The sequence below is a fragment of the Misgurnus anguillicaudatus genome, chromosome 18 (genome assembly GCF_027580225.2).
Source record: "Misgurnus anguillicaudatus chromosome 18, ASM2758022v2, whole genome shotgun sequence".
In the NCBI taxonomy this organism is placed as follows: domain Eukaryota; kingdom Metazoa; phylum Chordata; class Actinopteri; order Cypriniformes; family Cobitidae; genus Misgurnus; species Misgurnus anguillicaudatus.
The window spans coordinates 39,311,816-39,335,871 of NC_073354.2; the positions used below are offsets into that span (position 1 = coordinate 39,311,816).

At 39.1% G+C, this 24,056-nt stretch overlaps 1 protein-coding gene across 1 annotated transcript in view; it reads left to right on the forward strand.

Moving 5' to 3' along the window:
- eva1aa (eva-1 homolog A, regulator of programmed cell death a) overlaps positions 1 to 24,056 on the forward strand; it is a 53,042-nt gene that overhangs the window by 21,357 nt on the left and 7,629 nt on the right. Inside the window, exon 5 of the mRNA XM_055186234.2 lies at positions 5,440 to 5,583. Coding sequence (XP_055042209.2) covers positions 5,440 to 5,583 — 144 coding nt within the window. The remainder of the gene's footprint in view (positions 1 to 5,439; positions 5,584 to 24,056) is intronic.

A 24,056-nucleotide genomic window follows, 5' to 3' on the forward strand; every position in this document is an offset into this window, starting at 1 on the left:
AAAATTACTTTTATCGACCAATACCAATTATTGGCTGATGTATCAGTGCATCTCTAATAATAATAATTACCTGTAATAACTATTAAACAAGTCGTAGGCGTCAATATTTTCTCCTAACTGGTCATGACTAATGGTTTTAACACTGGTATTACTGGCTGTTTTTCTTTGTTGGGTCTCGAGCTTCGTTTACAGTCTGAGGGATTAGGACATCCGCAACATGCACACTTACGCACCATTTAAAAAAATATTGCAATACCAAAATACAAACAATGTAGAATAGCTTAAATACAGCGTGCGTCTCCCTTAGACTATAAACAAAGCTCGGGCGCACCAGATAACACGTCAGCAGTGTTGTACGTCAGCAGCGTCACTGCAGTGTGGTGATCGCAGATTCACAACAGACCCGGAAGAGAAGACAATGCTGAATAAAGTCGTATTTTTTGTTATTTTTGGACCAAAATGTATTTTCGATGCTTCAACAAATTCCACCTGACCCACCGATGCCACATGGACTACTTTGATGATGATTTTATTACCTTTCTGGACATGGACAGTAAACAGTACTTAGATTTACAATAAAGGGTCAACAAGCTCTCGTACTAAATGTAAAACATCTTAAACTGTGTTCTGAAGATGAACGGAGGTCTTACGAGTTTGGAACGACATGAGAGTGAGTCATTAAAGGCGGGGTGCATGATTTCTGAAAAAAATTTGGAACAGGGAGTCGGGCAGAGTACCAAAACACGCTTGTGGCCAATCAGCAGTAAGGGGCACATTTACTAACAGACATCGTTGCCTGGGTTGCGTATGTGTGGGGCAGATTCTATTGGGCTAGGGGCGTGTTTGTTTAGGTGATTTCAAATATCAACATTGGCTTTCAGAGATCATGCACCCCGCCTTTAATGACATAATTTTCATTTTTGGATGAACTAATCCTTGGAATCTACTATAATAAACCTTAAAGATGACTGGAGACAACATTCAGACTGCATTTAACTTTTAGATTTTTATTTACACTGTAAAAGTGAAAGTTGTTAAAATGTTAAAGTTAAAATATATAATGAAATTATGTTATGACTAATTGCATTCCAAATAAATCAAAACTATGTTATGTTTTATCATCTTTTATGAATTTTAAACAATACAAAAATCTATTCTGGACCCTCATTGGGTGCATTATTCAATCAAAGTCATCCATTTCAAAAATCATTTGTTAAAATAAAATATAAAATTTTAGATATAAGTATTTCTGTCAACATATGCAATTTCAAACATGTATGCACCTTTAGATATTTTTAAGATAACATTTTAGTGAAGAAACACTACATTTTAGTGAAGTGTTTTAAAACTTTTAAATGGTATATAAAGTCGCGATTTAAAGAAACAAGAAACATTTAAACAACTCACAAAACATAAAAACTGTCATTGATAGTCTATGTTACATCGTGCAATATTAGAAATCAGATGAATGTAAATATTTAAACTGGGTTTGTTTTAGAAATGCTGTTATTATTCTGTAAAACATTTCTCATGTTAAATAACTTGTTCAGGGCAGGACTAAATTAAAAATGACTTTTAATTTGAAAATTCTCTGCATTTTTCAGATTATGCAAGGTGAATCTAACATTTTAATCGCAGCTGTATATACTATATATAACTTTTGTTGCTTAAATAAAAAAAAATTGTGGTCTTGGAAAAAACAAGTTTGCTAGACATCTGTAGATTTCCCACACCTTGTATTTAGCGCGTATAAAGCCTCTGTAAAGCATCTCTAATGGATAACTGAAGGTCACCCTGAGGTTCTTCTCTCACGTGGATCCAGTTTCTGTCTTCACGAGCAGGAGAACCGTTAGATCCTCAGAGATCCAGATCTGTTATGAAGGCGTATGATCAGTGTTCAACAGGTGATGTGTCCCAGCAGGCCTATAAATAGTTTCCTCTTCTTTAACTTTGACACAATTGGTTGTAGGCTCTTCATAAATCAGATTTTTATCGGCGAGAAGTTCTTTGTTTACTAACACCGACCCTGTGGCTTTTGACCTCTGGCATTTGTTAAAGTCATCAGTCCACATCTCCGGTCATCAGATCTCACCTCTCTCTTGAATGAGTGATAGTGTGTCGGCTCTCTAGTTTTGTGTTAATGGATTCCTAAATGAACCATCACACACACACACACACACACACATAAACACACACACACACACACACACACACACACACACACACACACACATTTTGTCATCTGCTGTTTTAGTGAATGGTTGCAGTTTCTTCCGTGCCCAGAGAATCCATGAAATCAACTGTTAAAGACATAATGACACGCAGACAACAAGACCAGACATGAACATGGCTAAAATCTCTCTCTCTCTCTCTTACACACACACACACACACACACACACACACGCACACACACACACACACACACACACACACACACACACACTATTCTGTGTTATATTAATTCAGTTTGATGCATTACTGCATTTTTGTGTATTTTAGAAAAGAAAGACGCTTCATGACAAAACAAGTAGGGAGAGCAGGGGCGAAAGTACAATTTTTCAGAAAAACTTAATGTTTTAGACAGAGATATATTTCTGCTGTGGTCAATAACTCACATGCAGGGCCGGCGTCAAGCTGGGGCATTCGCGGGCCGTGCCCCCCCAAACAGGTTGTTGTGCCCCCCTACACAGTTTTTGATTAATTTAATATATATCAAGAATAATTAAAATAAATTAAACATTGAATATTTCATGACTTTTAATGTAATCAAATGAGGAAAATATAGTTGATATATGTTTTCTTTAATTAAAATAGACCAGTTTCTCTGGTTGGTTGTATTGCCAGGTCTCATGCGTCATTAGGCTTTAGCATTTGTGACTTGATACTAGCAACGTGTTTTTTCGCGGCATTTTATGGATCGTGTAAAATATGGATATTAGTACATTTAGAAAGAACCAGCACTGCCTGCTCCATCTGTCTTCATGCAAACACCGATTGGCTCAAACTCAGAGATTAGAGGTCGAGGTGGAATTTTCAAATCTACAGGACACTGTTTTAGAAGTTTAATGTTCGTACACGCCGGCTTCGGCTTTTTTAAAGGTAAGTTAGCGTTGTTTTAATTTACGTAAGCTTAAATGTGAAGTGTGGCTAGACCGTTAACAGCATTGCGACGTGATTATGGTCAAACGGCTTTTACTTAGGACGCGGTGTGCACTGGGCTGCGCAATGAAACCCATTCATTTCAATGGTTTGCGCTGCGCGAGGGCGGTTTGTTGATGCTTCGAAATTTTTTTTAACTTTTCCGTATAATTTCACTTTGAAGTAGCGCTTTGTAACTTGTTACACAACAAAACAAGATAGATTTGTTACAAATGTAACAGATGTTACATTTTCATTTTACAGCTACATTTTATTAAATGTTTCAAAAGCAACCGGCAGTGGAACTTAAATTGTTGAGAATAAAAAATCCTACAATATGAAAATGAAATTAAATCAAATTAGAATAATTTAAATGTTCCACATAGTGTAACAGTATTAGCAGCGGGACAAAACTAACAAGTGTTACTTTCATCCCAACAGGAACTCCTGACATTTAAACTGGATTAACTTTTATTTTGAAAAACTCTGAGAAGTCAAACGTAAGATTGTGTTACAGCACTAAATAACCTGTCAATTGATCAGTACTGTAACACATGAAACCAGAAACACAATGCAATATGAGAAAAATGACCACTTTTGGAATTTACTTATCATGGTCGAAAACAGCTTTCTGGACCTACACACGCGAAACAATGATGAAATAACGCCATATTTGTCAGCTTTGTCAAGGGTTGCGTGCTAAAGATGCTGGCATAGATTGAAATGCAGATCAGGGCTCAGAGAAAAGGGCTTTGTTACTTTCATCCCATGTTACTTTAACCTGGGTTCTCCCTTAACTTTTAAGGTACTTCTCATTATTAAAGTTGGTGTTATCATTATTAAAGCTCATTTACTTTTATGCATTTGGAAAACACTTTTATCTAAAGTGACTTAATGTATTACAACCTATAAATTTTTAGATCAGTATGTGGGATCAATCCCATGATTTTTTTGTGCATCTAACACAGTAATCTACTATTTAAGCTACAATGTCAGAAATAATATGAGAGCTGTCATTGGGGTGGGGCAGTACCCTTTTTGAAAGGTCCTATGTATGTACCTTTGTATTATTTTGAAAGGGTACAGTGTCACAGTGACACTGCAAAAAATCAAATTTTCTTACTTAGTGTTTTTGTCTTGCTTTCAGTACAAATGTAAAAAAAAAACTTAAATCAATATGCATTTTCTTAATGAGCAAAATCTGAAAATATGTCTAGTTTTGAGACAAAAAATATACAATTTAAGTGAATTTGTGCTTAAAGGAAAACACCATCATTTTTCAATATTTGACTATGTTCTTACCTTAACTTAGATGAATTAATACATACCTATCTTTTTTCAATGCGTGCACTTTTAATCTTTGTACAGCGCTTCGTGAACGTGTTAGCATTTAGCCTAGCCCCATTCATTCCTATGGCCCCAAACAAAAGTTTTATTTTGGGCCACCATACTTATGTAACTACTCATGTAACAGTCTTTAAATAGAGAAAACATGGAAGTGTTTGGTGGCTTCTAAATTCATCCCTAAATTGGATCCTAAGGAATGAATGGTGCTAGGATAAATGCTAACACATTTACGAAGCGCTGTACATAGGTGGGCTGTAGATAGCTGGGCATTAATTAGTCTATGTTGAGGTAAGAACATAGTGAAAAATTGAAAAACGGTGGTGTTTTCCTTTAAAACAACCTGCCAATGCAATGGGGTAAGAAAAAAAACGTGAACTTTTTTCTTAAAAAATTTATTCGAGAAAAATTTGCTTAACCCATTGGCAGATTTTTTTTGCTTATTTTAAGCACAAATTCACTTAAATTGTATATTTTTTGTCTATAAACTAGACTTATTTTCTTAGGTTTTATCGGTTTTATCTGAGAGTGTACACACTGTAAAACCTAACAGTTAACTTAACTCAAACCATTTAAGTAAACCAGTTGCATTAGGCCATTTAAGTTTTAAAACACATAAATTTAAGTACTGTGAACTTGAGCCATGTGCAATTATGCACTTATATTTAAGTAGCATGAACTTAAATATAAGTGCATAACTGCATATGACTCAATTTGTTTAAGTTCACAGTACTCAAATGTATTTATTTTAAAACTAATGCAACCGGTTTACTATGGTTTGAGTTGAGTTAACTTTTAGGTTTTACAGTGCATGAACATCCATTTAAAGACATTTTGTAAATCATTGCCTAAATAATCTTATTTCAGTCATTATAAATAGTTGTCCTCTGTTTATATAGCGAAGTACTTATATGATCTCATCTTTCTTCAGACTCATATTTCTGATCTTATTTCAGATTGCACATCAGACGTGGCTCTGCAGGTGATGACATCACGTTGCCAGGGGAAACGCACCTGTGTGGTCCGCGCCTCTACTGAGGAGTTTGGAGATCCCTGTTACCGTGGTACCCGCAAATACCTCAGTGTGATCCACACCTGTGGTGAGTTACACATCTGAATGCATTATAACATCACTGTTACTGTAAAGAGACTGATGACATCATCTTTTATTATATAAGGCCCCACTCAAATCTTATAGACACATAACTATATGTTTTATTTCTCAGATAGCATTTCTAATGTACATTTTAAAGTACCATTGCAAATTCCTTTCAACTTTCTTGCTTTTTGGCCCATTTCCATGTTGGATTGAAGGGCATGTATGGTTTAAAGGTCCCGTTTGTCCTGTGTTTTTCAAGCTTTGATTGCGTTTACAGTGCACAATATATGCGCAATATAACAGGTGTTCATGTTTCACGTGTAAGAAAACGCAGTATTTTTCACACAATTGACTTATCTGTATAGCGCTGTTTTCACTGTGCTAAAAACGGGGGCTCATGTCTTCCTTGTTCCCTCCTTCAGAAATACGTAATGAGTTCTGATTGTGTAGTTTGTTTAGTGTGTTGTGATTCGATAGCAGCTTAGCTGGCGACTGACGTATTCCTGTGGGCGGAGTTTAGTCAAAAAACTGTTTTATTGACATCACTCAACCAGGAAGTAGAGGGCTGTAGTCCAAACCGCACTGCAAAAAATAATTTTCAAGAAAAAAATTCTTAGTATTTTTGTCCTGTTCTCAGCAAAAACATCAAAAAACTCCCAAATCAAGATGCTCCCCCTTGATGAGCAAAACGACCCAGGAAAATGAGTCTAGTTTTCAGACCAAAAATATCAAATTTAAGTGATTTTGTGCATAAAACAAGCAAAAAAATCTGTCAATGGGGTAGCTAATTTTTCTTGAATTTTTCTTGAATTTAGTGTGTTTAAGATTTTTTGCCAGATTTTTTGCTTGTTTGAGTGCGGCCGTTCGCTGTAGGCTTTGAAAGGTGAATTCTGTTAAAGAAAATAATCGCCTGGCAGTGAACTTTGAGCATTATCAATTTACAGGAATTATTTATGCAATTATAGCAACATTACACACTAGGGTTTGAAAAAATGGGATCAGGAAGAATGTGACCTTTTAATATGATGCCTGTCATCTTTCAAGTTAAATGACTAAATGTCATATGATGTATAACTTCAGAGTATGTTATATTGATATATTGTACTTACATAAATGGCGTGTATGGATTTGCCCGTTTTGCATTCTCTAGTCTAGTGTATGTGATTGAATTTTAACACATACCTTCGTAATAGTGCTGTGAATATAACAGTCCAATTACAATTCCCACAGATACATTTTTTACAGTTACTATCACTAATGTACATCTTACATCAAATTGGACACATGTATTAATTTGCTAAACTATTTTTCTTTATGTACAGGGTTATTATCATCAACTAAAACTATAAAAACATGTCTGTGCATAAAAATTTAATCCAATATAGGCTTAAATATTAGTTGTTAAACTTATAGGCGTAAATTCAAAATGTTCTTTAAGCAATAAGTTGAGGGTTAACAAATTTTAAGTGAATAAATTATTAAAACACAAATAAAATAGTTAAAAAAGTAGACTTAAATAGCAATATTACATTTTTTATTTTTACAAAATAATAAAATGCACAAATGCAAATGTACAAAAAATACAAGCTAATAAAATAAGCGTTTAAGCTTTAAAATATAAATAAAAAGTAAAATAAAGATGTAAAGCTGCTTTCCATCAATGCAAAAGTGTGAAAAGTGCAATAGAAATAAATTTCAACATTTATACTCTGGTATTATAATCAAACATCATATGGCACACTTGATGTGTGTCTCTTTTACTCATTTTCATCCAAGTAGTTTTTTATGAATAATCGGCCTTTTAATATTAGTAGATGCATTGATTATACATGGTTTAAAATAATTTTAATCATTTTTTCAGCTGGTTTGTAACATTTAGTTTTGAATCACCCCAACTTACTGTAAATCGACCTCTTCTGTTTTTGACCAATAGAGGGTGCTAATGATTCACTTTATTTGTTTACGTTATCCAGATTTTTGACAGTAAAGATGTTGAGTCACTTGTGTATGTGTTTGTGTTTGTCATCACCTCTACCTGCAGATTTTTATAGCACCCATCATTCACAACACCCATGTGTTTTACGTATTTTTTAATGTTCTCACGTACCGATTTGTGACTGTTGGCAGTACTAGACAATTATACATTTGTCAGGTGGTTTTACTTTAATGTCTCGGTATAGCTGATGGTCAATTATTTTTTCATTGTACCCAGCTTGTAATCAGTCAAACACATAGACACGACTGAGATTATATCATTATTGAATCAGTTCTGTTTCCTGATGATGACACATACAGTCATGCAATCTGTTTACAATCTGTTCATGATAACAGAGCTGTGTGTGTGTGTGTGTGTGTGTGTGTGTGTGTGTGTGTGTGTGTGTGTGTGTGTGTGTGTGTGTGTGTGTGTGTGTGTGTGTGTGTGTGTGCTTATGCGTGTGCGTGTGCGCGTGTTTGAATAAAAGTGTTCTGTTTTTTATATGACAGAGCGTCAGTCAGGCCTGACAGAAACTTTCCTTCTTTCCAACTCGCCATTCCTTTGTGTCTTTATTAAAATCTCTCTATACACTGTAAAAAATACATTCATGTCAAAGCAACATATATTTGTATGTTATTGTAACTTAACAAATTAAGTTAAACAATTTCAACTTGTTTTTATAAGTTATATCAGCTTATCACAAATCAAAACTTCTAATAGTAGGTTGAATTGATTTCAGTTCATCTTAAGTTCTACATTTTTTTTACTGGAAGGGATGTCCTGAAAAGTCGATGATTTGTAAAGGATGTTTATTTTTCTATACTAGGTTCCCATTTTTAATAACCTTGTGTGTGAAGAGAGTTTTTAAGGTAATAAAGAAAAAAGCAGTTTGAGGAAATATAATGGTTCATATTCTTGTTTTCTTGTGTGTTTATTGGTTCATCTAGAACAGTGTTTCTCAAACTTTTTCAGCCCAAGGACCACTTTATCTTCCAATTTTTTTCTGAGGACCATAACAGAATCCCACTCTAACACGCCCCCCAAAACACACCAAAAAAGGAAGGATAAGCTAATGTAAGTTTAATATGCAAGTGTTTCAAGTCCAAAACAAATTTTTAAACACAAATCATATGTTCAGAAATTATTATATGAATTTTATTTCATTTGAAAAAGTAAATGTGAAATGAGTTGCAGCTTAATATGAACAACAAACTGCACATGTGAAAAAAACGTGCAATTAAACATACTAAAACAACCCCACTTAATGTCATTCCAAAGAGCCATTCGTTTAAAACTGAGGTGGTGGGTATATATAGGTTGTAACTATGGTAACAATAAAATGTTCCCCTTAATGTCCAAAATCACTGAATTTACAGGGATTTTACACATGAAACAAAAACTAGTACATTACAAAACGAATAGATCTGTGGATTTTAGTTGCTTTCAGTTGACGCTTGATCTTTTCTTTTGACTCCTCTTTGGTTTAGCCACCCATCCATTTTTACGTTATTAAAACAGAATGGCAAGAACTGATATCACAGTTTCGCAAGTGCATTAAAAATCGACTTAAAAAAGTGATGGTTTTGTATAAAAACTTGCGTAGTTTAGGTCATCTTTTGGTGGACCACTGGGGGGGTTTGGCGGACCACTATTTAAGAATTACTGATCTAGAATAACAGTGAATCTGACCGTAACTCACAAGCACTGATTGCAATCACCTCTGCAGAAACATACAAAAGTGAATGAAATCATGTGACTGACTGGAGAGAGAGAGAGAGAGAGAGAGAGAGAGAGAGAGAGAGAGAATGGAGGTGTATTGGTTTATTGCAGCCTGCTGTTGCCCTTAAAAGGCAGTGAATGTGTGCTGTATGACCCCAGACAGACAGACAGACAGACAGATCTCAGATCTGTGCTGTAGTTTTTGTGTTAGAGGGTTTATCAATGACAGGGCTCATGGAGTGAATAAAGTGATTTATTTAGAGTTTGATGGAGAGCGAGAGTGGATGAGAGAGAGAGAGAGAGAGAGAGAGCAGAGCATGCTGGGATATCAACATGGCTCTACATGTTCACAAATAGGTCAGTCAGGGTGTGGTTGAGGTCGGAGGTCAAATGCATACCTGCAGATCAGCCAATAGGAAGCCAGATGCTTTGGTCGAGCGCTGACTGTGTCAAAAACATTGGATGAGAATCTCTCTCTTTTTCTCTCTCTCGCTTTTCTTTGTAGTGATGATGGATTGAGCATTTCGGCTTCCTGAAGTTTCTCTTAGGTTTGACATTTTTAGGGTGGCATTACTATACACACAAAGCCACTTACACACAAGCAAACACATTTTTTCATAGTAACATATAATTCTCACTTTTTCTTTTGTGAACTTGACCTTTACTGTATGTCCAAGTTGGAAAGATAAAGTTGTTAGTGCTGTAAATCTCTCACAATACACTGCACAATTTTCTTTCTCATGATTTCAATATTTTCAGGTTAAAGTTTAGGGATAAGTGTAAGCCAATGACATAATCTTTAGCTAAAAAAACCTGAGGCATAAAGACATGCATAAAAAGCAAGAAAACCCCTGAGATTTGTAATGTAAGTTTTTTACTCTTAAAGAGTTAATGTCATATCTGTGTTTTTTAATGCCCGGATCAAAGTACAAGTAAGCAAACTTAGAAAGAGAGTACAGTCTCTACTAAATAAATCTATGATGTCACGTCCTGTTTCTTTTATATCTGCGTTGACTCTGACACACACACACACACACACCCCTCCCACCCATCTCGCTGTGTCTCTGAACATGAGATCTGTGTGTTTACGCTGGTCGTTCAGTGAGGTGGACGCCGAGGGGAAAACAAGAATCAGGAGACGCACGCTGAAGTCAAACTAAAGTCACGTGATGTGTTGAGGAGCGTCTGGCCGTCTGCTGAAGGAGCGTTGTGGAGTTTTACCTTTTTAAAGAGACAGACAGGACTTTCATAACAAAAGTTTGGGACACACGTGTGCTGGTACTTGAGGTGAGAGAGAGAGAGAGAGAGGTATGTGTGTGTGTGTAAATGTGTGTTTTGGGTTTTAAAGAGCTTCTTTTCTACATGATTTGTGAATGTTTATGTTTGATAAAACGAGCATCTCTGTCTTCAGTGTGTAACTCGTCCCGCACAGACATGAATGATACCTTCAGTTATCAACAACCCAGAAAAATAACAAACATATTATATACACATGGAGAGAGAGAGAGATTGAGGTGTGTTTAGTTAAAGATTTACAGACACACTTAAGTTTTAAAGTCATCATGTGTGAAACCAGTTTTCATTTTAAACCAGCTAACCAGTTCAGACTCTTGAAACTTTAAGTTTTCTTCTACATGTAAATCTTTCCTCTCTCAATCTTCGCTTTTGTTTTCTTTTTCTTCACGTTGTTCCTTTGGTTTAAACCCCCACCCCGGGTCATGTTAACCGCGTGTTTCTCCTGAGGGAACAGATGGAGTGAGTTGTAGCAGATGTTTTATTTTGGTCACTCCATCACAGCGTCAAAATAGCGAACTTTGATCCGATGAAGATTTTCAGGATAATTTACAGGAATTGTTTTGTTTTACATGGACTTTTTCTGTATAAGTGTGCAGATTATGGTTCAAAATAGTCTAGACCAGGGGTCTCCAACGTGGTGCCCGCGGGCACAGGGTCTGTGAGGTGCCCGCCAAAGCACATTCTATTAATAGTCTCAATTGTAATATTTATTTACTACATATTTTTTATATCAATAATAATACCAAAACAAATCAAAAAGTAAAACAAGACAGTTTTGAGAAGACTATTCCCTCCAGATTATTTGATCCATTGTGGTAGCCCTTACTCACAAAAAGGTTGGAGACCCCTGATCTAGACGTTATGTGGATGGTTAAAAGTCTGTCTACATGAAACACAAACAGCGCAGGTTGAGATTTCACTTGTGACGTTGTGTGATGCTGTCTAGCATTGTGTATTGTTGTGTATAATTGTGTGATGTTTATCTGTCATTGTATAGCTATAATAGTTGTTTTCATCGTCTCACACACACACCCAGAGTGTCACAGAGCTTTATATGGGCATTAAAATCCATCCATAGAGAGAGAGAGAGATTTTCAGTATACAGGAGTTTTATAGGCCAGACTCGTGCCTATTAGCTGTAATTTGTCATGCGAGAGTGAAACTTTTGGCACATACACAACCCAAAGTGCTAAAAATTCATTCACCGCTTTATTGTAATGATGTGAGATGTGAGCACACGTGGGCTTATAAAAGCTGTTTACTGTAAACAGATGTTGTGCATTGTGTTGAACTACGGAAATGAATTGCATTTTTACAACCTTCATTGTGGTTGGCTTGTGTTATTACTAGCAAATCGATTATATTTACGTTTTATGCATTTGTCAGATGCTTTCATCCAAACTTTTACACATTTTTAGTCAATGTGTGACCTTTGCACATAGCATTTCACATTTTCATTTATATTTTTACGGTCTGTGGTCTCATCGTTTAAAGTGGACATTTTATAAGGCTTTTTTAAGATGTGAAATAAATCTTTGGTGTCCCCAGAGTACATTTGTATAGATTTAACTCAAAATATTATATGGGTAATTTATTAAAGCATATTAAAATTGGCACTTTGTAGGTGCTGTTTTGGGTGTGTCCTTTTAAATGCAAATGAGCTGATCTCTCCACTGGCAGTGCCATGGTTGGATAGTGCCCCTTCTGTGACATCACAAAGGGAGCCAAATTTCAATGACCTATTTTTTAACATGCTTGCAGAGAATGGTTTACCGAAACTAAGGTACTGGGTTTATCTTTTACACATTTTCTAGGTTGATAGAAGCACTGGGGACCCAATTATAGCACTTGGAACATGGAAAAGTCAGATTTTCATGAAATGTCCCCTTTAAGCCATTGGCTGTCGGGTACCGGTGTTCTCAGAATAGTTTAACATATTTAACCTTTTACTAAAATCACCTGAAGGATAAGTGCAGAAAGTCAACATCTGGATTCAGCCATAACATCTTGACGAATACCTCCACGCAGGGTTCATTTTAACACGGCCTCTTTAAATATTTATGCAGGGCTGAGCAATCTGTGCTTTTGGTCTTTTTCTCTTACTGTCAGAAGATCTTCTGTGAATTTGTGAAAAGTTTTGATGTGTTTTGGTTAAGCTATTGAAAAAAGAGCGTTTTGGAGGCACGAAAATACATTTCTTCATCTTATGTTTTTATTTCTAAGTTGGGTGTGTAAGTCACCAAATGTAAATACTGTTGATCAAAATGATTTTAATACAATATCAGGGGAAATAATTCACTATTATGATTTTTTGTCTTAAAGGGGCCATGGCACAAGACTTTTTAAAGATGTCAAATAAATATTTGGTGTCCATATATGTGAAGTTTTAGCTCAAAATGCCATATAAATAATTTATTATAGCATGTTAAAATTGCCACTTTGTAGGTGTGCGCAAAAAGGTGTCGTTTTGGGTGTGTCCTTTAAAATGCAAATGAGCTGATGAAATTCAAACACTGATCACAATGATGATGGTTTGTTGCAATTAAAACTCAATTGTGCTTTTCTCTGCACTAAATGACAGTGCTGTGATTGGATAGTGCAGATTAAGGGGCGGTATTATTATAATAAGAGCTCCTTATGACATCATAAAGAGAATTTCAACTACCAATTTTTTCATGTGCTTGTAGAGGTTTACCAAAACTAAGTTACTGGGTTGATATTTTTCACATTTTCTAGATTGATAGAAGCACTGGGGACCCAATTATAGCACTTAAACATGGAAAGTCAGTTTTTTATGCCATGGGCCCTTTAAAAAAATCTATTTATTCATTGATTCTTAATACAAGGATGGTTAGATGAAGGATTATGGATTGATGAATGTGTGAATATCTATCTAAGGCAGATATATAAACAATATCCACCTTTAATACATGGATATAATTTGATTGAATTATTTGCGTAGCAGGTGTTACAACAAACCTTCTGTTTGTTACAATGAACCCCACCTATGTGTTAAGTTGTAACATTTGCACTCCTGTCACTTTGGGTGTAATTGTGCGGTAACGGCACGTCCCACAAACAAACTTTAGATATTCATTTGTAGAAGAGATGTGTGTGTTGACTGTGTAAAAAAAGTAAAATATTTTTTAAATAATAAAGCCAAAGACTACTTCGTCCTAGACTATGTTCATAAAATAACCTGGAATGGATTATTAATTAATAATTATGACGCATGTAATTTTAAATACTCCATCCTAAAACAAGTGCTGTGCTTTGTTGTCCTTTGCGTTTCTGTTTTCTTTGTTTCTATTTTATGTGAAGCTGCTTTGGTATGATGGACAATCGTTAAAAACGCTATATAAATAAAATAGATTTTTTTTGTCACATGACATAAAGGCAACCAAATCAAATTAGATTGAGATCTTAACATGTGTAGAAACTTGTGTTCATGCTGTCTGATTTTAACTGCTTTGTAGTTTTAAAGACCTTAAGAAACATTTGACATTATTTTGAGTCTGATCTTTTGTAGAGTATTTTGTGTTTACGTGCGGGTAAAGCCGGTGTGTTTGTGTCTGGGTGCAGTGTCATCACAAAACGTGTGTGTATGTATGTATTTATGTGTATGTGTTCATGATCTGTGCCAGGCTTTGAGTTCACTTACAATACTGTAATGTGACTTTGTTTGTTCAGGTGGATCGACACAGAGAAAGAACAATCCCTCCCTATCTCTATTTCTTTCTTTCTCTCTCTCTTTCTCTCTCTCTGTGTCTTTGACTTTCTTTTTCCTCTTTTCTGTATAGTTAAAAACATCCTGTGTAATTCATGAGACGTGTTTAGATGTGTGCATATGTATTTAATGTAGCTTTTTCCTAAGGGATGAAAGTAGTATTAGATGAAAGCAACAGAAGTTGTTGTAGTTTTTTCTTTCATGTCATTACACATTCAACCAGTGACATAAAACACTGTATGACTCAGTATGACTCATGAATTAAACACAGAAATGTTTAATTAAAGGAGTTGGCGAGTGCATATTTTTGTTAACAAACATATTTAAATGCATAGTTCACCCCAAAATGATAATTTTATCATAAATCACTTACCCACCAAGTGCTTTGATTGTCTTCGGAACACATGTTTAGATTTTTTATTAAAGCCGTGAGGTTTTTGTTTGTCCCATTGACTTCAGTTAGTTCACAATTCTTTCCCCCAGAAAATAATTAAAAGGCATTGCCAAAAAAAGGTGCCTTCAGTAGTTTAATGATAATATTATAGAGCGGCGAGAACACTTTTGTGTGCGAAGAAAACAAAACAAACTATTCAACAAATTGTTTTCCTCCAAGTCTTTTAGTACATGTTCACGACCAGACTACGGCGCATGCTGCTGACGTAGTCACCAATGTACAGACACAGACGCATTACAAGTAACGCGCATTACGTAATAATAATACTTTTCTAAAGTAACAAGTAAAGTAACGCATTACTTTATAAATGTACACATTAATATTTAAGTTACTTTATAAAAAAGTAATGTGAGTTACTTTTCAGTTTAATTAATTCAATTTAAAAATAAAATAATGTCTTGAATGAAACTGAACATATTAACATAGAATTGCGCACTCTTTGCGCCTTAGCGGGAACAGAAACGGAGATGGCAGGCCAGCGCTTGACATTTTTGCGATCATTTAAAACACCTGCAAGGCCTAAAAGAGATCAAGCCTCAGCCAAGTAAGAAAAAAAAGGAACGCAAAAGTGACTTAAAAGTAACCTAAGCATTACTTTCCATGAAAAATAACTAAGTAATGCAATTAGTTACTTTTTTGGGAGTAACTTAATATTGTAATGCATTACTTTTAAAAGTAACTTTCCCCAACACTGAACATAAAATATGCTTGCAAGTAATTTGTGCATTAATACGGGCTGTTTAGGTATTGTTTACAATGTTAGTTTTTTCCCGCTTTCTTATTTAAGCTATTATGTCAACATTTTAAACCATACTTAACTTATTCCCGCTAGCCATTTTTTGAAAAGTTGCCTGCCAGCATTTTTTGTGATTTTCACAAAAGTCTCACAAAATGCCTTCCAGGAAAATGTTCTTTATAAACATACAAATATATCAAATGAAAGAACAGACTCTCTGCTTTAAGAGAAACAAACAAACTAACAAAACAGGAAAAAAATGTTTTATCCTATCTATACTCTAAACTCTTAAATATGGATATTTTTCTTTAAAAATATTTTTTTAGCAAAAAGCTGAAATAATTGCATTTTTGTTAAGGAACTTTGTTAGAGATCAGATTCTGAACGATTTTCAAAACATACATAAAGTTTAAATTTAGTAAATAATGTTTGGTCTCAGTTTTTTCATAAATTGTAGAAGTGCCCCATCTAGTGGATAATCGCGGTATTGTAGATTAGCATAAAAATTTATCAGGAACACATTTTAATGCAAGTGTTTTCTCTTAATTGACGAGATAACTCGTCAATGGCGGGGAAAGAGTTAAGCCTGATTTATAGTCGTGCGTACGTTCTATGTCGTAGCTACGGCGTAGGCTATCCGTAGCCTGTGCGTAGCTCTGCGTAGCCTGACATGCACCTCGCAAAAATTTTAACAGTGTGTCAGTTCTACGCGGACCGCAAGCACTGTGATTGGTCCACCAAAACCCCTCCCGTCAGGTAAAAAAACTGCGTCATAGGTATTTCCGTTTGCGACGGTGAAAACAAAGATGAGCCAAGTTGAGGAGTGATTTAACTGCAACAAAAGTCGCTGTTTATTTAATTCATCATTGCTGGTCTTCTCAAATCATACGCAACAAGTTGCTGTTTCTTCTTCGTTTGTGGGTTAACTTGCCAAGCTTCTTCTTCTTTGACGTTTGCGCTGACACTGTGGTTACAGGCTTGTATAGTGCCTACCAGCGGTTTGCGCATGTGTTTGCTGAGGACGACGCAAAAGTATAAATGAAAACCGACGCGGAACATACGCTGTAGGACCTACGCACGACTATAACAAGCCCTTTAAACACGTACATTGGCAACTACTTCAGCAGCAAGCGCCGTAGTCTGCTAGTGAACACCAAAGCAGGAGAACAAATTGTTGAATAAAATTATTTGTTTTGTTTTCTTTGTGCACAAAAGTCGCTTTATAATATTATAATTGAACTACTGATGGCACATGGACCTTTTCGGCGATGTCTTCCATTCTTTTCTGGGTAAAAGGTCAATGGGACAGACAAAAGCCTCCCGGTTTTCATCAAAAATATCTATAAATGTGTTCTGAAGACAATCAAAGCACTTGGTGGTTTAACAAGACACAGGGTTAAGTGATTTATCATCAAATTATCATTTTTGGGGTTAACTATCCCTATAATCTCTTTGATGTCTTTTCATTTGCTTGCATGGTATCTGTCTCTTTCTTTAGATAATTCGCTGAACCTGTATGTGCTTGTGTGCATGCGTGTGTTTGTGTGTGGGGGGTATCCTTGAGCTCAAACAGGGTTTTCCACATGAGAGGGATCAGGCTGGAATTCTGGGAATTCCCAGAATGCATTCCTGCCAGACACCGTGCTGGGTGAAGCTGTAGGTCAGTAAAGTGAAATTTGACTTTGAAAGTGTCAGGTTAGTGTCAGGCTTATAAATCCTGCTGAATGATTTTACCCTTAATAAAAGAGACATCATGTGTTTCTCTAGATGCCCGTATGTTGTGGAAGAAATAACTTTAGTCATCATGTGCAGTAATTATAGGAGGTTAAAATAAGTTATGAGCAGACATACATATGTTAGGAACTACACAACACGGGATTCCCAGAGCAGAGGGTCTTTAATGAGACACAGAATCAGTGGGTATGTATAATCAAAAACAGTCAATGTCTTCATGTATTAGTGTGTGTGTGTATGTGTAAATGCAAAAGTCTCAAAGTGGGAAACACTGTAGGACATCCACTTGACAATCACTTGCTAAAATCCTTACAGGGCACAGAGAGGGAATCCTGATGGGACAATGAAAGAGAGAGGAGGTCTGAATCTTCAGCAGAGCGCGCGCTGGACAGCGCACGGCGGTCGTCAGGGAGTAGAGCAGAATCACGCGCAAGAGCGCACTGCGGCTGTCAGCGTCTTCAGCAGAATTACGCGCTCATGAGCGCACTGCGGCTGGACAGCGTAAGGAGTAGATAATCGCTAGGAGTGTCCTCTGACCGGGAGTATCCGACTTGACAGATGCCACACCAATCGGGAAGACTGACAGCAGGGCAGGAAATCTAACGGGGCAAAGGCAGCAGAGAGCACGGTGAAAATAAACTTGAAAGAACTAAGACACAATAAGAACTAGACTCGACAAGAACTAGACAGAGCTAGCGGGCAGGAACACACAAAGACGAACTTGCAAAGAACAAAGGAAACGAGGGGAATTTAAATCAAACCGGATTGGACAATAATGAGAATCAGGTGCGGGTCGCAGGTGAGAGAAGTCAGAGGTAATGAGATCACCAGGTGGAAGACGCGCACGTGTGAAGCTGTCAAAACAAAAACACAACACATAGTGAAACAAAGACATAGCAGCCAATAAGACCGAAATCATAACAGGACTCCCCCCCACGACCGCCACCGGGCGGTCCATGAGGAGGCTCACCTCGTCGCCGGCGGAGATCCTCTATCAGCCCAGGGTCCAGAATGTCCCGGGCCCGTACCCAACACCTCTCCTCCGGACCATATCCTTCCCAGTCTACGAGATATTGAAATCCCCTACCCCGGCGACGCACATCCAGTAAAGATTTAACTGAATACACAGGGGCACCATCTATAAGCTGAGGGGTGGGAGGGGTGGGGGCAGAGGGAACAGGATTAAGGTGGGAAAAATACACAGGCTTCAGTTTAGACACATGAAAAACTGGGTGAACCCGACCGAGTGCTGGGGGCAATCTGAGCTTGACCGTCACGGGATTAATAACCTTTACAATGCTGTATGGCCCAAGGAACCGTGGAACCAGCTTGCGAGAAGGCTCACGGAGAGGTAAATCCTTGGACGAAAGCCATACTTTCTGCCCACAAATAAAGCGGGGCGCGGTTCTACGGTGACGATCGGCCGCGGCTTTGGTGCGTCTGGAAACCTGACGTAATGTAAATCTAGCCTTTCTCCAGGTGCGTTTGCAACGGCGGACAAAGGCTAGTGCAGACGGAACCACCGCATCAGGTTCTTGTGACGGGAATAAAGGGGGCTGAAACCCCATGGACGCCTCAAAAGGGGACATGTTAAGGGAAGAAACAGGGAGAGAATTATGGGCGTATTCAACCCAGGGTAACTGTTGGCACCAGGAGCTCGGATATTGCGATGTCAGACAGCGGAGCGCTCTACCTAAATCTTGGTCAGCCCGTTCACATTGCCCGTTGGTCTGAGGATGATACCCTGAAGACAAGCTAGCTGTGGAGCCTATTTGTCTACAAAATTCCTGCCAAAAACGAGAAATAAACTGAGGACCCCTATCTGAAACAACGTCTGTGGGCAGACCATGTAAGCGAAAGACGTGTTCGATCATTACCTGGGCAGTTTCCTTGGCAGTGGGTAATTTGGGCAAAGGGACAAAATGAACCGCCTTAGAGAAGCGGTCCACAATGGTCAAAACAACAGTGTTTCCCTTAGAACTAGGCAAATTGGTTACAAAATCAATGGCGATATGTGACCAAGGACGAGAGGGGATGGGTAACGGTTTAAGCAGACCAATAGGGGCTTGATGAGAGGCCTTATTGCGGGCACAAACCTGACAGGCTAACACAAACTGTCTGACATCGGGACCCATACGGGGCCACCAAAAACGCTGACGTACGGTAGCCAGCGTTCTCCGAACCCCCGGATGGCAAACAAACTTGGACTCGTGACCCCACCGAATGACCTCGGAGCGAAGCGCATTAGGCACCCACAATCGACCCGCTTGGGCACCCCTCTGGCACTTCCCCCTCCCGGCCGGCCCGTCTCACCCGTTGTTCTATTCCCCAGCGCAGGGCACCCACCACCCGCCCCTCAGGGAGGATGGTTTCGTCCCCATCAGAACCGGGACTTTCGAACAAACGAGAGAGAGCGTCGGGCTTGGTATTCTTTGAACCGGGCCGGTACGAGAGGGTGAAGTTAAATCTGTCAAAGAAGAGTGCCCAACGAGCCTGACGAGGAGACAACCTCCTGGCTGAACGGATATATTCGAGATTCTTATGATCCGTCCAGACCAGGAAGGGCTCCGAGGTCCCCTCCAACCAGTGACGCCACTCACCCAAAGCCAGTCTGACCGCCAGCAGCTCCCGATTACCTATGTCATAATTTCGTTCTGCTGGGTTTAACCGATGGGAGAAAAAGGCACAGGGATGCACCTTGCCATCCTTAACAGACCGCTGAGACAAAACGGCGCCTACCCCGACATCCGAAGCATCCACCTCCACAATAAATTGAGCAGCCGGATCTGGATTAGAGAGAACAGGAGCAGAGATAAACCGGGACTTTAAATTATCAAAGGCCTCCTGAGCACTAGAATTCCAGACAAACCTCTCCTTAGTGGAAGTGAGAGCAGTAAGAGGCTGAGCAACCTGACCATAATTTCTGATAAATCGCCGGTAAAAATTGGCGAAACCCAGAAACCTTAATAAATCCTTACGGGACTCGGGGACTGGCCATTCGGCAACCGCTTTGATCTTGGCTGGATCTGGACGGATCTCACCCGGGGCGACAACAAAACCCAAGAACGAAACTGACTTACGATGGAATTCGCACTTCTCCGCCTTGACATACAATTTATTCTCTAACAACCGGCGTAAGACTCGGCGGACATGCTGAGTGTGTTCCTGCATAGAGGGGGAAAAGATGAGAATATCATCTATATACACAAAGACAAACTTGTTAATCATGTCTCTCAGCACATCATTGACCAGAGTTTGGAAGACTGAGGGAGCGTTACAAAGCCCGAAAGGCAAAACGCAGTACTCAAAGTGTCCAGTAGGGGTATTAAATGCTGTCTTCCACTCATCTCCCTCTCTTATACGCACCAAATGATAGGCATTGCGTAAATCTAGTTTAGTAAAGACCTGCGCTCCCTGCAAAAGCTCAAACGCAGTAGACATTAAAGGAAGGGGGTACCTATTCTTAACAGTAATGTCATTCAATCCCCTATAATCAATACAAGGACGCAGGGAGCCGTCTTTCTTTTCAACAAAGAAAAACCCCGCCCCTGCGGGCGAGGTGGAGGGACGGATGAGACCGGCACGCAGGGCATCATTAATATACTGGTCCATAGCCTCTCTCTCAGGACTTGACAAAGAATAAAGTCTACCTTTAGGCGGAGAAGTGCCGGGGAGGAGATCAATAGCGCAATCATATGGCCGGTGAGGAGGAAGGGAGGTTGCCCGAGCTTTACTAAACACCTGAGCGATATCCGCATACTCCGCCGGGACCCCGGTCAAATCGACTGCCGGAACCTGAGGAAGAGAAAGAACAGAACCAGAAACAGCAGAACCAAGACATGACACATGACAAGACTGAGACCAAGACAAGATAATACTATGCTGCCAATCAACGTGAGGATTGTGTTGCGCTAACCATCCATGCCCTAATATAATAGGAGAGAGAGATGCATGAAGGATATGCAACACAATCTCCTCACGATGATTACCAGACACAGAGAGACTCACAGGAGAAGTGCAATGTGTAATCCGCGCCATCTGCTGCCCCTTAAGGGACCAAACAGCCAAAGGGGATTGGAGAGGGACAACCGGGACACCCCAGGCGCAAACCAGTGCTTCATCAATGAAGTTGCCCTCCGCACCAGAGTCGAGAAGAGCGGTGGACGGATGATCACGCCCAGCGAAGGACAACACAACGGGGAGTTGGGTACTGGAAAAAGGGGAGAGCTTAGAGGACGTGGCGCCCACCAGGACTCCCGTATTCACAGATCGACAGCGGCCTTTTAACGGGCAGGTCTTAGCAAAATGTCCGGATCTCCCGCAATACAAACACACAGCCTTCTGCAAGCGTCTCTCTCTCTCTCTCTGTGACAGGCGCATGCGTCCCAGCTGCATGGACTCAGGCACGGCAGAGGGTAAAGATGATGAAGAGGGAAAAGTGGTGGTTTTGTCCGAAAACGCTCGCTGGCGAACGGAGCGCCGCTGATCGTGAAGCAATCTCCGGGCTTCGATCCGAAGAGCGAGGTCAATGATGGCATCAAGTGAGGGAGGAAGATCATGGACAGCGATCTCGTCCTGGAGATCATCAGACAACCCCTCGACAAACTGCGCTCGGAGAGCCGCTTCATTCCATTGGCAGGCAGCCGCTAATGTCTTAAACTCAATGGCGTACTCGGTGACTGAGTGTCTTCCCTGAACCAGATGTGCCAACCGAGCCGCAGCGGCGTCCCCACGCACCGAACGGTCGAAGAGCTTCTCCATCTCCTCACGAAACTCATGAAACGACCGACAGCAAGGATCGCGGGCCTCCCACACGGTCGTAGCCCACTCGCGCGCCTTGCCAATCAGAAGGGTGATCACAAACGCCACCCCGGGCGATCTCTGAGAAATAGCGGCGGGGCTGGAGGGCAAAAACCAAAGAGCATTGAGTAAGAAAAGCCCGACAGGAGGTAGGATTACCATCGTATGGAGGTGGGGCTGTAACATAAGGTTCCGTCTGCGATGGCAGGCTGAGTTGGGTGGCATCGGCACTGAGCTGGTCCAAACGTGAGGAAAGATCCGACATACGGGCAGATAAGTCCAGAACCTCCGCGGGATCCATTCTGGCAAGTTCGTCCTGTTAGGAACTACACAACACGGGATTCCCAGAGCAGAGGGTCTTTAATGAGACACAGAATCAGTGGGTATGTATAATCAAAAACAGTCAATGTCTTCATGTATTAGTGTGTGTGTGTATGTGTAAATGCAAAAGTCTCAAAGTGGGAAACACTGTAGGACATCCACTTGACAATCACTTGCTGAAATCCTTACAGGGCACAGAGAGGGAATCCTGATGGGACAATGAAAGAGAGAGGAGGTCAGAATCTTCAGCAGAGCACGCGCTGGACAGCGCACGGCGGTAGTCAGGGAGTAGAGCAGAATCACGCGCAAGAGCGCACTGCGGCTGTCAGCGTCTTCAGCAGAATTACGCACTCATGAGCGCACTGCGGCTGGACAGCGTAAGGAGTAGATAATCGCTAGGAGTGTCCTCTGACCGGGAGTATCCGACTTGACAGATGCCACACCAATCGGGAAGACTGACAGCAGGGCAGGAAATCTAACGGGGCAAAGGCAGCAGAGAGCACGGTGAAAATAAACTTGAAAGAACTAAGACACAATAAGAACTTGACTCGACAAGAACTAGACAGAGCTAGCGGGCAGGAACACACAAAGACGAACTTGCAAAGAACAAAGGAAACGAGGGGAATTTAAATCAAACCGGATTGGACAATAATGAGAATCAGGTGCGGGTCGCAGGTGAGAGAAGTCAGAGGTAATGAGATCACCAGGTGGAAGACGCGCACGTGTGGAGCTGTCAAAACAAAAACACAACACATAGTGAAACAAAGACAAAGCAGCCAATAAGACCGAAATCATAACAACATATCGCTTATTTTACCAGTTAGCATTGATATTATACATCTGAATAATTTGATATGCATATGCATAAACTCTTAAAGGAAATGTTATTCAGCAATCATTCCAAAAAGTTGGCAAGAAGGACACAGATCACTATTAAAGTATTATAAAAGTAATTTAAATAGGTTATATGATAGCTTTGTGATGTCACACTTTTGTAGTTTTGAGTTTTTTACAGTATTATTTGAATATTACATCTTAAAATGACATAGTGTACTTTCTCTATAAGGAGATCAGGAATCAGGAATGTGTCTGTAAGATTCAGGGAGTTTCAAAGGAGACAGAACATCAAACTTCACCAAATTAAAGATTACACTGAGACCAAACACTATTAAACAAAAACAAACGAATTTCCTCTCCTACGCCTGCTCGTATGAATAAATGAATGAACAAATAAATGAACTAATAGATGAATGAACTAATGTATGAATGAACAAACAAATGAATTCCTGAACTAATGGATAAATGAACTAATGAATGAATGAACTAATGGATGAATGAACAAATAAATTAATGAACTAATGAATGAATGAAAAAACAAATGAATTAATGACCTAATGGATTCATGAACTAATGAATGAATGAAAAAACAATGAATGAACTAATGAATGAATGAACTAATGTATGAATGAACTAATGAATTAATGAACTAATGGATGAATGAACTAATGGATGAATGAACTAATGAATGAATAAACAAACAAATGAATTCATGAACTATTGGATGAATGAACAAATGAATGAATGAACAAATGAATGAATTCATGAACTAATGGATGAGTAAACTAATGAATGAATGAACTAATGAATGAATGAACTGATGGATGAATGAACGAAATAATTAATGAATGAATGAAGTGATGGATGAATGAACA